Raw genomic sequence first — 18081 nt, forward strand, 5'->3', positions numbered from 1 at the left:
GCACCTGTCATTCAAAGATGTCCAAATGCCTAATAAGCAACTCTTCAGCAAGCCTTACAGCAATTCTGTGTGACAGAGAGACATTAAATTGCCCATTTTCCAAATGGGTAAAAATAGATAAAATTATGTCAATTAGAGTTTGCTTAAATATTTTTTCCCCACCAGATTAGCTACAACACTGTAAATTCCTAGCAGAAATATTTTTCAAAGAAACAGCAATACTTTTTCTTCCAGACAGCATCACACTGCATCCGCACAAGCTGCATTCTGAACTGAGATACCACATCTACTCTTGGTGTTGCCTCAGAGTACTCTAGCCTCCAAAACAGCCAGAATAGATACTTCCTCTAAGCCTGGCTGGCAGGAGAGCAAGACGGGGAGCAAAGTGTACTTGGAAAGAATAAAGAACGTAAGCAAGCCAGCACAGAGACAGATAGAAAACCTAGATAAAGAAAGACATGCTAAGAAGAAAAAAGAAATGGAATACCTAATTCTAATATTACATTTCCCTTTCTGTACCATGAAACGGACCCCCAGTATTAAGTTTGTTCAAGTCTACAAGTCTAAGACAGCATCACTTGCAGCTGCCTTCTTGGCACCAGCATCAGAACTTCAAGTTTAGATAGATTTCAAAGATCAACACACTGTGAACTTCCACCAGTAATAAAATTATTTTTAAAATCTTTTAAAAAAATCCAAGCTCTCAAATGAAATAATTCTTCGGTATGAGCTGCCTTATAATGGCTTGAAGCTTAATTGCTTTAACTTTTAGTAATGAATAATAGCCACCTATACAGCAATCTGATTAGAGAGCCCAGATTCCATTTGTTATAATTTAAAATCTTGTTCAATGTCTCTCACTTCATTGGTCATTTGGTTAGAAAACGCAGAGTCATTTATGAGAGCGATAGTCAGAGTCATTTACAGGATCACTCCATCCTATTCACAGCTCTACAAATATCTACTGTGCAGCACCAGAACAGGCTGGGTGAAAAGGGAACAGTTCATTTGCAACAAAAACATTCTTCTCTCTATCTGGGTCAGTTTGCTAATAGCCATGATTTTCTTGGCATTACAACACAGAAGACTGCAGATATCACAGCTAGCCAGACATAGTTCGTATCTACTGCAGCTTTGAGACAAAACACCAATTTTGTTTTAAAAAAGGCTCAGCACATCATTCCGAATAGAAGTTGGCAATCTATGACAACTTTTGTCTACAAAAGTTTATCAACTGTCTCCCTAGCTGCTAAATCCAGCACTTTGGATTCAATATTTATTAACTATGTTTTACAACAATATATAACAAAGAATTCCCTGCAATATTGCTGAGCTAAAAAATAATAAGAAACAGGAACACCTCGACGTAAAATCCAAATTCTCTCCTGGGGAAGTTCAAAGACTGTCTGTCTTTCTTGTTCATCACAGCAGAGTTAAGATCATTATACACCATACCCCGGCAAAGGTATGGGGAGACAAACTATGAGGAGGAGATGACTTTCTTCCCACAGTACACTTGCAGTGAGTCAAAGCCTGAAGGAAATCAGGGTGGGGTAGAAACAAAATCTTCCATTCTAGGAAGAAAACCAACCAGGATAGGACTGCAGAAAAAACCTTCATTATTGACACTTTCACAGTTATTTTAGACAATAATATAGAAACATACAGTACATGCAAGGAGCAGTGATGCCTTAAGAAGTGAACAAGCACATAAATGAACAGTCCTTTGCAAATTAGCTCCAAAGAATTCATGCTTCAACTCTTCCTGCTATCTTCTAAAACACTTCATTTGACTTACAAGACAAAATTTGAAGGAAAAAAATAAGCAAAAAGAAAACAAAACAAAAAACAACAGGAAACCACCAGGCAACGTTACATGCATAGCTCTTTTCCAAGTCAGTTTGGACCATTCTTGCAGATCACTGTCAGTCACCACAGGACACTAGGATCTTGTACCACAAAGTCACGCTTCTGAGAGGACACCCCACACTACCAACCACGCAAACCTGTTATGTAGTAAGGATTACCTGAAGTGACAGCACCTCTCTGGGAGCTGATTGCCTAAAGCCAGCAAAAATCTTAGCAAGTTTGGCAAGGCAAACAGGTACAGAATACACTATACTTAGAACAGAGGTGGGACTGTGATCATGTGCAAGTCTAAATGCAGCTGGATATTTCAGCAGCTCTGATATTTCTACACAAGCAGGTTTGTTATGATATTAGACTAGTCATGGGAATGTGGTATTCAAAACAGCTGCCTGACCCAGATTCACTGCCAGTGGCTGACTACATGCATACAAGGATGAATAGTGTCCATGTGCTGCAATTTCACTTTTGGCAACATTTCTTCTTAGAGCTGCAGTTTGATGATCTTTAAGTTCTCTTCCAACTTAAGCCTCTTGAATGGAATGACAACTGCATATGAAGTGCACAGAGAACTAAGATCAAAGTTGATGGAACTGAAATGGGAGTCAATTTCAATACCCAGTGTAGGATTTGGACACCACATTCAGCTAGCTAGGCTTGTTTGAAAGTTTTGTCCACGTGGGAGTCTATCTGAAACCATCCCACAGTACTTATCAGTGTACTCAGCAATGAATGACTCTGAAAGTACATTTTTACAGGGATATTCACAGCTGCAAAGGAGCTGTTGTATGGGGAAAGCTGTAATGACTCCTCTGAAATTATCTCAGATCCAGCAGAGTGTCAAGACAAAGCAAGCTACACACACTCACTGTAGATCTCAGACAGCAGATATTTTTCTTAGTGTAGGCAGAGAAATGAAATACCTCTTAATATAACATTCCTATCCTGTAGACAGTTCCAGATTCAATCCTTTTCACCTTATTTATGCAAATAACCTAACATAACTCAATTTATGCTCAAAATATCCTGCTGGATATTAAAGGAGTTGTGGATGGAGAGAGCAGTCATCCACAGCAGAATGGTTGCAACAGCAAAGAATGAATTAAGCATTAATACCTTGTGTCTAAACAACCTTTCTTCAATCACCTCAATTTACAACGTATTTCTGACAGTATTGATAGGTTGTAGACTAATGGGAAAGTCATGTGTTAAAAGGCAAAACTAAGTTGAGGAAAGGAAATTAAATCTCCATTTAGCAGAAAAAAAGAATTTCAATATTAGTTTTCTTTCCCAATCAGCATAAATAAAGACTGCTGAAACCTCCCAGTAAACAACATTTCAGTTCCCATCAACCATCTTATTAAAACTGAAATAATTAATTTTCCACATATTATTTATACAACAAAAAAGCAAACAACCATCAAAGCTTACAAGACAGAGATTTTTTTTCTAGATGTCTGATTTTGGCAAGCTCTAATTCCTTGTTTTCTAAACAAAGCATTATCGAAATCATTACATTTTTCTATGAGTTAATGGCACAAATGCGGGAAGCTTTAATAGTTGATCTGAAATTTTTATCTAGATTGCACTGGCAGAATTTTCTCATCAACTAGAATATTACCAGTTTATTAGTACATAAATTACTGTTTGATCCAGTGGGGGAAACAATAATAATTGCTATGTACCGATTGTAACAAATGTTGCTTAGATTCGTAATAAAACCCAGATTCAGGCACAAACACAGACATGAATGGAAGAAGCTATCCTGTGTGTGCTTCGTAATTCAGAATGAGCCTGTTCTACAACCGTAGTTAAACTACTACCACTATACAGACTTACAGACTCCTATAATCTCTTACTGAACACCATATCTTCAGTAGATCGATGACATCTCTATTATTTAATGTAATGTAAAATATAGACAAGTAGTCCAACATAGAAGAGTAACACCCCAGTTTTTACACTATTCTAGTATGCATGTATATTATGGGAACTTATGGCAAGCCAAAGTCTGTATAAAGCTGAGGACACCAAAACAGCCACTGGTCAGCCATGGCTTGTTATAAGCATTACCCTCATTGGCTTTTAAATATATTTTTTGTTTTAAATTTCCTTTTTTCTTTTAATGACCAGATCAGACAAAGTTCTTACTGGCTAAATATCACACTCTCATCATTACAAGCAAAGGCCTTATACGTTCCACTTTAACAAATCACAGTTGTCTTACACACGCTGTGGCCCCCAGCAGTTAAGAAATTTTTTAAGCCATTTAATTCCACGCAGCTCTGGCAGGCAAACGAAGTGGTAATACTGAAACGTTACCACACTGCAATCAAAACGGACATCAAGGGCAACATACACTGCAAGAAGAAAGTCTTGTAGACTATGGGGCTCCAGTGACACACTCATATAAAAGATTTACTATTCAGATTAACATGCTGAATTTTGATCAGACACTTTGCATTTCATTACCATAGGTTAGTCCTTCCTCCGGTTTATAGTCAAATCTCCAGACCTGATTTTTTTCCCCATGGCAGGACACATTTGCATTAACAACTTCTTAACTTGTTCCGTATCATAGCAATGTGGCAAAGGCTTTTCAGCTGGATTGTATGACACATCCTTCCACTCCAGCACAGCATACACAGATCCACATCAGTATTCTTTTGCTTCTCATTCCAGACTACCCTCTTTATAGCTAAGAATTGTTAGGGCCTTTGTACTCATCATAAAGCTGTTTCTCTACTGAACCATCAGTATCATTTTTACCCCTCCTCACACCTTCAGTATACCTTCCTACTGCCTGCAAACCAAATTTTAACAATACCACCACCTTAGAACCTTCACTAACATCAGCTTTCCCAGCCTCATGCTCTCCTGTCCTCTTATGGACACATACACATCATTTCACTGATGTTGCAGAACCCCAAATGGACTTGTTTGCTGATGGTGCCTTGTCTTACCTCATATCACAAAGCAGATCCCTGCATTTCCTCCTCACCTCTGTGGACTTAATTCTCACGACTAACAGCATTTACAACAAACCTCTTCAAAACTACTGCACTATTTACCACAGAACTGATACGGCTTGCTAGCATCCCTTCAGAGAGACTCCCAAGAATGGAAAAATAGTAAAGCTGACATGGGAGTCAATTAATTAAGAACTAAAGAATAGGAGTATAATTAAGGTTAGCCTATATGGGTTTCTGGAAAACAGACCTTGCCAAACAAGCTTGATTTCATTTCTTGATGAGATCATAGATTTCAACGATGCAGGTAATGCTCTGAGTGTAATAGAGATCTGCAGACACACACAACTGTTTTAAGACATTCTATGATTGAACTCCGATAGCTTCCAGCCCCTGTGCTACAATCTCTTCCAGCTGTGCCTTTCACCTGCTATCACATGGTGGGGAAGGTCAAGATGTGTGACCTCCATTGTCATATTACACATAGCCTACGGAAACACACAGACACTTGCTGGTAACAACCACTGAATTCCTAAGCAAGCGGGAAATGAATGCAACAAGCCCCAAGGAAAGACTTTATGGAAGAAGACGGTATTTGCCAACAAGATCTCAGCATGCTTTTGCATTCTCACTCATTCTCTCATTATTCATCGCAGTCTTCCATACACAAAGACCTGGGTGTTGAAGTGGCCTGGCCGCGATAATTCATAGCTGATATGCTGGAGAAGTGATGTCAACTATTAAGACATGTCAACATTTGGGGTTTTTTTTCAGCTGTCATAAAGAACTAGTTTTCTGACAGATTCTTCATATTTTTCTGTAAGTCAGTTATTGATATAGGGTAGCCTTTTGCTTCAGGATCTTGTCTACTTTGGGACTCATAAACTTTAGAAGCTTATTATCTGGCTTTGCTTTTATGGAATATATCTAAAAAAATATGTGACTGGCCACAGAACAGTTCCTTGTTGACCTGGCAGGAAAAGGAATTACATACACGTACATACATTATGTACACGATGTGCTAGTGTATTTTGTATTTTAATGGTCTCAGAAAATTGGGTCTTATGCCTGTACAGAATCACAGAATCATAAAGGCTGGAAACGACTACTAAGATCATCTAGTCCAACCATCAACCCACCACCACCATGACCACTAGACCATGACACTCAGTGCCACAACTGCCTTTTTCTTGAACACCTCCACGTACATAGGTATGTGCTTATGGTATAGAACATACGCAGTACACCAGAGGTGCCTATTACATACCTTCTATCAGAGCTCATGCTTTCTGGGCTTGACAGCACAACGCATCCCTCAGATTTACTGCTGGGAACAACGTTATTCATCATCAGTAAATGACAGTGTTTTCAATCTAACTTCACCATGTTTTTCCTCGTGTTTACATCTGTATTCCAATAATACCTGAATACTTCTGTTTACAAGTCTCCATATGTTCAGCTATGCCAGAACAAGTGAAAAAGTGAGAAGCTCCAGAAGAAGAAAGGATAAGAGACAAAACAGCTGAGTAGATGTAATCGTGTGACACATTTACAAGGCACAGGAGAAGTAACTGTTTTCACTGAACAGACAGTACGTTTGTCGTGATCTGATGGACCCTACAAGCCTCAAGCAACATTTCTCCTGCATATACTAATGACAAAAATGCTATGCTACAATTTTCCTAGAAAGACAGAAACTAGACTCAGCATCCCCCAATCCAGCATTTCCTATGCATTCCATGTTCTGGATGTGCCTGTGCATGAATTCTCCAATGGCAGCATCCTTTGCATATGGACTCTGCCCATAAGTAGAGACTGCATGTGTCCTGACTACAGATTTAACTCGTTCTTTATTACACAAGCAGAGTTGAGCATCTGTGTTTCACACGGGGCTATTCTCTTTCATGCTGCTTTCCAGGCAACGCTGCTAGCTCCCTGTAAAAGGCACAATTATGAAGAGCCCACTCCAGACAGAGTCTGTCCCACAGACACAACACACACTTAAAACACATCTCAACTCAGAAGTCTCCTCCAGCTCTTTCTCAGCTGGCCTCCTGCTTTCAGCTCCTGCATGCAACACGCACGCACCTTTGTCACAGAACAAAAAACGTTGTTCAGAAAGAAGGAATTCTGCCCTCTGGTATTTTTGCACTGGAAATAAAACACACGCAAAAACTTCTTAATTCCAGTAACAAGGCCACTTGGGCACCAAGGCGTTCCTGCCAAGTGATGTGTGATGTGGACTCTATCAGTCACCTCCAGAGAGTACTTGAGCAGTGTGGCCACAAGCTGTTTCCCAGCAATTACTCATGCAGCTCGGGCTCTCCTCCTCCTGCAGCACGCAAAGACTAGCAAGCAGTCAATGAATGTTAGCAACCATCAATAACTATCAATTTAGGATAGATTCAAACTGCGACTGAAGATTGAAAGCTTCCCCATACCCAAATGCAAATCACCCAAAGCCTTCCGGTCTTCCCATTGTTCTGCTTTTCTTTAGTCACATCAATTTATGACATGTCTTCTTTAATATAGCAGGAAACAGAGCTCAGAACAACACCACAACCATTTTTCACTGTCCTGCAGATTAGCCCACTTTGTCTCAATGTTTTCTGTGACGTCACTCTTAACATGCAACGCTTCATAAGGTTAAAAGAACAAAACAAACAAACATTAAATGCAATAGAACTCTCCAGAAAACAGAGATTCGGTTGCACAGCTACAACTGCACAGAGAAAACAGGGTCTCTTCAGTGGAAACCAAAGCAGCCACTCCCTGAAAATACAGGAAAGATGATTTTGTGCCACTGAATTCAGCAGAATTGGTAACAATCCTCCTCAGGTATTTGATCTCTCCCTAAAAATGCATGCTTTTTCTTCTCATTTTAACCCATCCAGAGGCCTGGAGGCTAATACGATTCTCACTGATGCGTTGTTACACCATGGAAAGCTGCTTCCTGGCACAGAGTGGGGTTATTTTCCTCTCTTCATTTGGTAAATAATATCTACAATGGGATTATGTCCCATTTCACTTGCTTTAGTGAATAGATGAATACAGCACCTTTGAGTTCCCATCATTTTGAGCTTTCTTACAAGGCTTTGGAGCATCAAGATTATTTTCTCATATACTGAGTCAGAAATTATTCTTTTACTGCTGATGCAGGCATGACGAACTCTTATTAATATTATAGAGAAATCCAAAAAGCCATTACATTTTATGAAAAATATCTGCAATTTGTGCTTACAGCCAGCATCAAAGTTAAACACTCCAAATCATGGTTAGGTGAGGTTTAGGGACAAATGCATGCATAATTCATGAAAGCACACTGCCATTACTGGTAGCTCCATAGAATAAATAGTCCTTGGTAGACACAGTGCGTTGGAAGGATGCACCATATTCATGTTAGCAATGCAGAGCCAAATTGGTATTTATGGTGCAATCACAATCCCATTCAATTCTTTTACCATTTGAACCCGCCAGTGAAATACAGCGCTATATTCTGTTTCAGTTACTGGTAAGAGATAATGCTGCTTCAAACAGAGCGCCTGATAACTGGAGAGCGCAGAAGAGCTGATGACTGCACAGAGTCCACTAGGGATCTTGTTATGCCAATCTAATTAACCTGGAAAATGCTCAGCTAGCACTGTGCTCTGGGCTTGCACACAGATGGAAAACGGGCTGTTCCACTATTGTGTGTGCAAGACAGACTTCTCATAACTCCCAAGTCATCAGAAACATTTAAGCATATGCTTACCATTAATGCTAAACAGGTGCTCAAGTACACTGCTGAACAGGGAACATAACAAGCTGCCTCCAGAGTATGTGCTTTTTGCTTTATTGCTGTTGTATAGATACAGATCTAATCCATTTATTTGATCCCCCTCAGATATTACCAGCAGCCTCCTGCCTGCACCTCTGTAAATATCTGAGTAAGAAAACAAGTAAGAAAGTGCAAGTCCAAATTAATACCGCCTTCCTCAACAGAGTTCTTAACAAATTGTAAATCTAAACGTATATGGTTAATGTAAATTTATTCACAAATAAAGGCACAGAGAATAAGAAAATCATCAGGCACCACAACACCAGTTTTCCTTCCCTGTAAACAAAAGTGAACAAAACAAATCAATAAACAAACAAAAAACCTGACAAATAGTGAGATAAGGGAAGGTGCTGTCATATCGATATGAAGTACAATTAATTTCTGCTCTTCCCAAAGCAATTCGCATATCCTTCTTGTGGACCACAGATATATTTGTTAATGTAGTCAATAAACTCAGAGTTCATGAGTAGTAACATTCCTGCATTACAATAATTTGCTTTACAAATGAGATACACACAAGAGGTACTTTCAGCCCCCTCAAAGCTGGATGAGAAGGCACATTTTTCACATCCTCATAGACAAAATAAAAGATCAATATAAGCTTATTTCTAGCTTGCCTTAGTTATATCACATGCTGAAGAAGCAACTACTTGGTATTTACAGAAAACATGCCAAGCTATCATTTCAATTTTTCTCCTTGATTTTAATAACATTACTTCCAAATCATAAACAACTAGAAAGGTTTCATTTTCAGAATGTTTTCCAGTTCATCATCATTAGTGAAAACCTAAACGAAAGTGCAGGAAGCAGCATGCCCTGTGAAGCATCTGATAGGGAAAACTATAGGGTTCTCCATGGGGGCAACTATGAAAATGAGATGAAGCAAAAACCCTCAGAGTGCTTCCCTTAACCTACAGCATCCTCTGGGATAACTGTTTTGCTGATCCTTTGTGCTCCTTTCTCCTCCCTTTGCCTTTGGTTGTTACTTTTTCCCCTCTCAAATTTCCCCTCTAAATTTCAGTATACAACCTTTAAAAAAAGGTATTGGAAAACCCTAGTGACATGGGACATGATGGGGTTTTGTGTTGAGATTCGGGTCTGAAGGCACTAAATCTCAGACAAATTTCTTATTCAGTTCAGCAGAGGTCGTAAACCCATTAAGTTCAGCAAAAGTTGTGCTTGATCAAGTGCTGAATAATGACTACAGAATGAGGCAATCTAATGCGTGGCTGGAATTTATGCCAAGCCTAACTGTCTCCACACACACCTGAGTTGACAAAATCTTCTAGCCAGCATTCTCTGTAATTCCAGAGTGATATTCCACAGCATCCAGCACTCCGCTTACCAGACAGTGCTTCACTTGGGCATGCAATAGCCAACAGTGCAGGTAATCCCACTGCCTCAAACAGCCAGTTCTCTCAAACATGCTTTGGTTGGACTTTCAGGTGTGTCTCAGAGCAACCTCCAAAGCCATTACCATGGTGGAAATAGTTCATACTTGATGATAAGGACACCAACAGAGGCCTTATCACAGACAAAATCCTGGACTGATGGCTGGATGTGCAATGAGTATGCAATCCTTCTAACGCTCCTGAAAATGTACAGATTGTGAACCACCTATGTGCAATCGAGGGCAGAATTCATATACGACATATAGTAATTATCCCCCTCCACTGCTCCTGTTCCCAGGTTTTAATTTGACAGTGATGAAGAGAATACCTCTGGACATACATTCTTACAGCAAACATTCTATTCTTGGAAATCACCCGCAAGACATAATTTTCTTCCCAATGCACAGCATAAGCATTACAGGTGCCCCACAAATTTGCAGGACCATACCGATACCACAAAGACAGTTACTGCAAGAGCAGAAATGGAACATAACCTTGATAATCCATTTCAGGGGCACCTGGGACATGGCAAATGCAGCCTTTCCTTAGTACAATATCCTTAAGACAGCAGCAAATCCACAGCAATTACAGGTATACACACGCTATAGCTGGGAACCAGTTACCAGTGCATTGTCAGCATTGACACTCTAATGGTTTACATTTATTCTGTGGATTCATTGTTTTTATTATTTTACTCCCCACTCCAGCCTTTTTAAAATGGACATAGGAATCTACTATAAACACAATGCTCTACTGGGAGAGAATACCAAGGTTCCTAAATTACAGTATTATGCATTAGTGGATTGCACAGGATTTACAGTACATAAGACAATTAAATAAATAGGCTTTGCTTGTTAATCTCACGTGAGTCACTGTTTAGTACAACAATGTTCAACAAAATATATGCAAACACACAGATGTAGATGAACAAATGAATGTATTGAGTTTATGATGACATTAAACAATTTGGATTAAGTTCTCTTAAAGCTAGTGAGGTACAGAGGTAGATTATAATGTTCCAAGGGATCTCTGTATACATGCAAGCCATAGAACAAGCAACTTCCACAGCAAGACGGCACATGGCTGAAATGGAGCTCCTCTGCTGCTATACACGGACTGCAGCACTGGGAGACCCAACACACTTCTGCACAAGCATGCTGAGATTTGGAAAGAGTAAAGCCCTAAACATAAAGCTCATGTATCCCCACATCCCACTGCAGACGGCTGGCAAGCTCTGGTGCAGAGCAGTACTTTTCTTGCATAAGAGCAAAGACCCAAATGCATGTGTAGAGCCATCTGAGATGCTCTGGAGTATCTATGACTATGCTTAAGCAACAGACTCAAGCCTTAGATACCAGCAGGGTAGATGTTTATGGCTCAGCCAGTACCTTCATCTTTAATAGTATCAATGGAAAGAAATCAGCCCTTGAGTACAATTCCTCTGGTCCAAATGACACAACCACATCAAGATGGGATGAATCATGCCCCAGACTCTACTGACTAATACAATTATAAAGGGTGTCTAGGCTGACTACGTTAGATGTAGATGTCTACAATGAATAAACCAACATTTAGTCAGAGAAATCTTATTTCCATCTTTTTCTAATGAAGAACCACAAGAGCCTGAGAAACTACTGCACTCCCACAGAGACCGTTCCAGCCGTTAATCGCCTTCTCTACAAAAATGGGGCACTTTTTCTAGTCCAAAACGCTCTGACTTCAACTTCCAGCTTCTGAGTCTTGTTCTGTCTTTGTCAGCTACATTCAGTAGCCTGTTGCTATTACAGCTCCAGTACAAGTTAGCCTGGGCATGATTCTTTACGATTTCTTCAGCACGACCTTCCCTTTCATGTAGTTAAACCAACACCACTTGTGTGCAAAGTTCTGTGAAGAAATTCAACCTGTGTCATATATAGGAATGATGCTTGGTGCAAGGGAACATGCTGTGAATTATCTTCTGGCATTAACAGACTCATTCCATAGCTCAGACTCTCTGCCTCCATTCCCTGCATAAGTATGTAGAGGCGCACACTGCATTAGAAAGGCTACGTTCAGATCCCACTGGATATTTCCTCTTGGAGCTCTCTGCCATCCCACTTAAAATAGGCAAACACTCTTAATTTCCATCAGATACTGACATGACATTCAAACAGTCACAGAGCATCTCAAAGCTTTTCCACTGGGCACAATGCAGCAATCTCAGTAACTTCTTTGGAATGGATACTGCATGTACCATCCTAACAAAAGAGTGTTTTTTCTCCTTTATGCTTGACCCAGAAAGAATACCAAACTGCTACGGACCTCAAAACATAACCTACCTCTCATTAAGCAGCACAGCCAAAGATCTGCTGCTGAAATTCTTGCTGCTGTTCAGCAGTTTTGTTTCTACGTGACTTAAAACTTCAGCTAGAACCATGGTAGCCCACCAGGGAACTGCTACAGTTCCCTTGTTTTCAGCTCCAGAGGCACCTTTTTCAGCCAAGGTACCAGACAGTTGATGGATAGTACACAAAATCTGGACAGCATTTGGTTTCTAAATCAAGTAGGATCTGAGGCAGCGGGAAGGACAAAGTAGCAGGTAGACTGTGCTGGAACAGAAACTCCACCACTTACTTCAGGTGGGAGTTTGAAGGAAGATTAATCTCTGTGCAGCCTCTTTACCCCATGGTAGGTCAGCTGCATTCTTGGCTGAGAAACATTACACCATGTATGTTTCAGTGTGGAGTGACTGATTACTGCAAGCAATAAACCCCAGAGAAAATACAGCCAATAAGGAAAATTACAACGGAACGTCAATCTCTTTTATTTATGCTTTTAATATGAATTTAATGCACTGCAGAGGCAACATATAAACAAAAAGGGTGGGAGGAAAGCTGGATTTTCTGTTTGGAAGCACCAGTGTGTCTCCAGGAAGACACAGAAGGAATACACGAAGGATGGCAGCGTAGCTCCATCTTCAAGCCATTTGTACCTTTGAAGTCTCTGATGCCCCAGAGATGCCAACAAAACTTATGGGTGAAAACAGTTACCACTGGGCTTGCTTATATTTGTTTTTATATAACCACCCAAGCTGCAGCTATCAGTTAGGATTTAAACAGCCAAACAAAACATAGAAGAATCTGGAGATTTAGATAAGTCCTCCCAATGATCCAGAACAGCCTCTTCTGCCCTGTTCCTAATTATTTCCCCTAGAAAGAAGTGTCACATTCATTAGTTTCTCTTGGTAGTTTCCAGCCATTAGGACAGACATTGCCTAGACTGAAATTCAGAATGAGTTTCATAGCCACATCCTTCTAACCAGATACCTGGCTACAGCAGAGTGCTCACTGCTCTCACTGACAACCAAAGATGCCCAAATAACAGCATGATCACATACAACAGATTAAATTCTGCATCACAAAAACTATGCACTTTCACTGAGCTCATTTTCTCTGCTCACCAATGAGCCTACATCTAAAGGCAGTAGCTCCTCTTCATTGTAGCTCTACCATTTTATTCTTTGGCTTTGCATCGGTGTACATAAAGAGGAGAATACGACACTATGTTAAAGGTCTTTAAAACAGCTCTACTTAATGGATTTTCTTGCAAATACATTTAATAAATAAATAAATAAATATCCTGTGTGCATGACAGATGATGATAGATCAGTCCCGGGGGAGACAAAGGCAAGAGCAGAATAAAACAAGTGCAAGTGCAGTTGGTATGATCATCCTTTACAACAGAATGCGTAGAGGGATAACAGGAATATTTAAACAAAATACATTACAGAGCTGCACCCCTAGTTAGGACCATATGTAAATGCATTAAATTAATCTCCAAAAGTGATGCACTTTTTTCTCCAAACCCTACTTGTTGCATATTAACTTGAAAGGGACTGTGAAACAACTCATGGGTTACGTTGGTTGTTACTGTAGGAAACCACCATGTATTCCTCACTCCCTACAGTATTTATGCAGGATTAAGAGAATTCTTATTGTAAGAGGGTGAACTATTTTGGTAAGCAACATTCCCTTGGCTCAAGTGATGAATGGGAAACAGTGCAGTAAAACAAAAACAGGCACCTTTCCAGGTAAGTGCTGTTGTTTAAAAAGCCAAAACAAAGCTCCGATGAAATATTGTCACAAGGATAAAAACATTTATCTCAGTGTCACAAGACTGGCTTGGTTTTTGCTGGTCTAATTACGTAATAAAGAAATCACAGGTGTAGTAACTCCATGAGCTATCACTGCACTTCAAAAGGGCCCATTGGGTAGCCAGGGAGCAGCATGCCACATTATCGCTCAGTGTCACATCATTTTAAAAATGAAATAGCTCAGTTTAAGGAAGATTTCTAAAGAGAAGAAAATCAATATAGAGTTAGAAGCTTGTCAAGATTCTAAGCAACAGCAAAACTGCCAGAAAACAAACAGACAAACAAAAAATAAATAAAAAGAAGAACACAGTGGGCTTTGAATCTTCAATGATTTCTCAAATTCTGGTAGGCAATTAGAGCAGTGCACAGCACAGAGAAGCCCCTGGGACTCCACACTTATCCCTACCTTCAGTGACTGCCACGTATGTAAGAGAAGACACAACAGCAGGCTTAGACATGACTGTTCCAGGGCTCTAACACTATTTGTAATGAAGTGATAAATAGACAAAAAGAAATATACCAATTTTAATTAAATAAAAAAAAAAGCTTAATAAGAAAGAGCAATAAAAGTACTAATCATTACTTGCTAGAACTTCCATTGAAAGCACACCTGAGATTTGAGGATTAGTTCTTATCTTGAAGCATGAAACCTCTCTGAATATTCTGAAGTTGAAATATTCACCTACATTTAAGTCTTACTTAAATGAGCTGCAGATTCGGTCACGACTATAGACCAGATCGGCACAGAAACCAGCTGTGTGATTTAGGTGGCCCATAAAAACGCAGGCATGAATTAAAGAAATCATCTGTGTCAGTGTAACAGCTTCCCTGTCTCCAGATCTCACTGACAGTGCCCTTAAAAGAGTTCTACAAAGGAAAACCTGGCGCTCAGTTCAGGGAGACCACCCTGTATCACACAGTATGAAAGAGATAGCTGGGATATAGCAGCCTGGCAGATGGATCCTGCCCTATTTGAATCAAAGGGAAAAAAAAGCTATGGTCTCTGGCTTTTGAGATGGTTTTGAATGTGGACATCCCCCAGCACACAGCTCTGCATGCAGATCGATCATTCCAGCCTGTGCTCATCTCGCAGCAGGGTGTGGATGCAGATCCATTTTGCTGACCAAAAAGCCCAGCAGAAGCAGTGCTGGGGAATCCCTGCCTGCTCACCGTGCCCCAACTTCAGAGACCGGCAAGGAAACGTGCGTGAGAGTTTTATCAATTAGGTAGGACACTGCCTATGTAAAATAGGCGAATCCTGTACTTTAAACACACAATGCCAGCTCAAGTGGTTAATTACTTCTTCTTAGCGGCACTGCACATCATCACCACCAACTACAATGACCTCTAGGATCAGCAGCTTAAGCAAATAACGATCTCTGTTTCCCTGTGTTGCAAAAGTTGCAGCACCAGCAGCACTGCAATATCTCCAGGCGTTTAAGAGGCATAAGGAAAGAAGTACGATGCAATCACGCCGTGCAATCCTCCTAGAAAAAAAATGTTTGCAGAAGTTCCCATTCAGTTCCCTTAGTTGAATTCACAGGTCACATAGCATTGCACCTTCCTCTCAAATACTACCGCTAGAAAAAAGAACAGCGTTATTGGATTTGGAAAAGGAGACTATAGCCTCAAAAAGCCAGCGAAGCATTTTACTACAGAACCTAATTAAAGGATGGAGAATACTTCGGCCGCCTCTTAAACACGTCAACCCAAAGCATGAGAGAGACACATACAACCATTTATATTACACCTTAACATCTCCCCCCTCAAACTGTGGGCAAAATCCAAGCTCTTCTTTAGACAGAGGGAGGGGGCAGGAGACCAACAGGTCCCCTCCACATCGGGGAAGTAGCTTTGGCAGCAAAGTGCCCTGCAGACACACCGCTGCCCACCCCAAAGCTGTGGGAGCATATGGAGCACGCTGCACCCCCAGTACCCCCAGAGGGTCAAGCATGCGGGCAAAACACACCAATACATTTCCATCAGCACAAGATGGCAACCAGCACTTCCTTCGAGAGAGCAGCTGGCTTTTTTTTTAATCATTATTATTATTTTTTTTCCCTCTACCTTAAGGGAGGGAGCTGATTTAAAAGCATCCCGTGTAGGTTTCTTATAAACCAGCACCACGACAAGCGTTTCCAATAGTAATTCCAATAGTAATGACAAATGAAACACGAGGCAAACCACCCCCCCACCCACACCCCCCACTTCCACGTCCCCCAACACACACCACGGACATCAACTTGCCGAAGTTGACCGACCCACCGCCCCCTCTGCACCACAGCCCCTCCTAAACAGGAACATCGCCGCAGAATCCGCAACCCGAGCCCCCCTTTCCCCCTCCTCCCCCCGAGGAGTAGGCGCTGAGCAGAGATGGCCCCACACTGGGTCCCCCCCCCCCCAATAAACAAAGGGGCCCCGCAGCGACCGTGCAGGGGATGTCTGGGGTGTGGGAGCACCGAGCACGAGCAGGTACCCCACCGGTTACTTACAGTCATTGGAGGCGGCGGCAGCAGCCACTTACCATCATGTTCCCTTGCATTTTAGCGGTTTGAAACATTGCCTTTTCCTTCATTTTTGCTGGGTGTGAGTGTATGTGCGTGCGCTGCTCTCCCAGAGTTACTTAATCCAGAGGCTGGATCACTTCAGCGAAGAACCAGCGTGCACTTGCAATGGCTTTTTAGCGTGGAGTGAACTACGAGTAGCAGAGGGGGAGGATGCTGGCGTGCTTTTTCCCTTCCACACCCTTCCACAAATTTTTCCTTGCCCGTTCCCCTCACCAAAATAAATAAACAAAGCGGCTCCTATCAGATGGGAAGGAAGGGAGGACTGGGGGATAGCCAGTCTCAGATTCAACCCCCCCGCTCCAGCTTCAGCTCTTGCCCTGTGGGTGCCGGTGGGGTGGGCAGGAGGGAGCCGCACGCCCGCCCCTCGCTCTGGCCATGCCCGTGGGCGGGGGAGGGTCCCACCGAGCCCTCCACACCCCGTGAGACCCCGCTCGCAGATTGGAGGGGAGAAAATGATCAATAAAAGGAAGGAGATGTTTGGTTTGCTGCTCTCCCGGGGGTTACATGCGTTTTTTGGACCAACAGGAACAGGGGATGGGGTTGTAGAGGGGAAAGGGGGGATCGGAGCCGCCTCTCACAGCATTAACTGTTCACCGGCTAGAGCCAGCCCACGGCTGATGCAAGGAGGGTGGGGAATGGAAACACCGCGGGTTATAGCGGGGACAGCACGCCGTGTTCCCAAAGCTGCGGCCCGGCCCCACTGCACCCCCTGCCCGGAGCCCCTGGGATATGCCCGGCGCAGTTTGGGGCAGGGACGTGCCTGGCAATGTGAGCCCCATCACGTCCCAGCTGGTGGGCAGGGGGAACCGGAGCTCAGTGGAGAAATCATAGAATGATTAAGGCTGGAAAAGACCACTAAGATGATTAAGTCAGACCTTCGACCTGTCACCACCATTCCCACTAAAACATGTCCCTCGGTGCCACATCTCCATGGTTCTTTAATACCTCCAGGGACAGGAACTCCATCACTTCCATGGGCAGCCTGTTCCAATGCCTTACCACTCCTTCCAGAGTCTCACACCTCAGCAGGTTGCTCAGTCAGGAACATCCCTTCCTGAAAAGCTGTGTCTTTTTCTCTCTTCCTTTATTACATGTGTACGATTTGTCCAGAAATAACAATTGTCAGCTCCAGGAAAATTAGATGTCGTAGAATAGCTTGGATCTTAAGCAACCTCAAGTTCTAAACCCCCTGCCCCAGGCAGGGTTGCCAACCTCCATACCTACTACTAGGCCAGACCATCCACTACTAGGATGTCCATCAATTTCATTTGGGATGGACACAACTGTTTCTAAACTTGCATGCTCCAAAGAAGAGAAAAGGACTCTGAGAAGAGAGGAA

The 18081-nt window shown here is 41.9% G+C and overlaps 1 protein-coding gene across 2 annotated transcripts in view; it reads right to left on the reverse strand.

Annotated features, from left to right (window-relative positions):
- Positions 1-18081, reverse strand: part of DPP6 (dipeptidyl peptidase like 6) — a 447472-nt gene that overhangs the window by 383177 nt on the left and 46214 nt on the right. The window contains exon 1 of one of the 2 annotated variants that reach the window (XM_072328926.1): positions 16700-16867. The exons of the other annotated variant lie outside the window; for it this stretch is intronic. Within the exon in view, the coding sequence (XP_072185027.1) occupies positions 16700-16750 (51 nt within the window). The 5' untranslated portion in view covers positions 16751-16867. Of the gene's footprint in view, positions 1-16699; positions 16868-18081 lie in introns of those variants that run through there. 2 annotated transcript variants of the gene reach the window in all.

Source organism: Excalfactoria chinensis, chromosome 2 (genome assembly GCF_039878825.1).
Source record: "Excalfactoria chinensis isolate bCotChi1 chromosome 2, bCotChi1.hap2, whole genome shotgun sequence".
Taxonomy (NCBI): Eukaryota; Metazoa; Chordata; class Aves; order Galliformes; family Phasianidae; genus Excalfactoria; species Excalfactoria chinensis.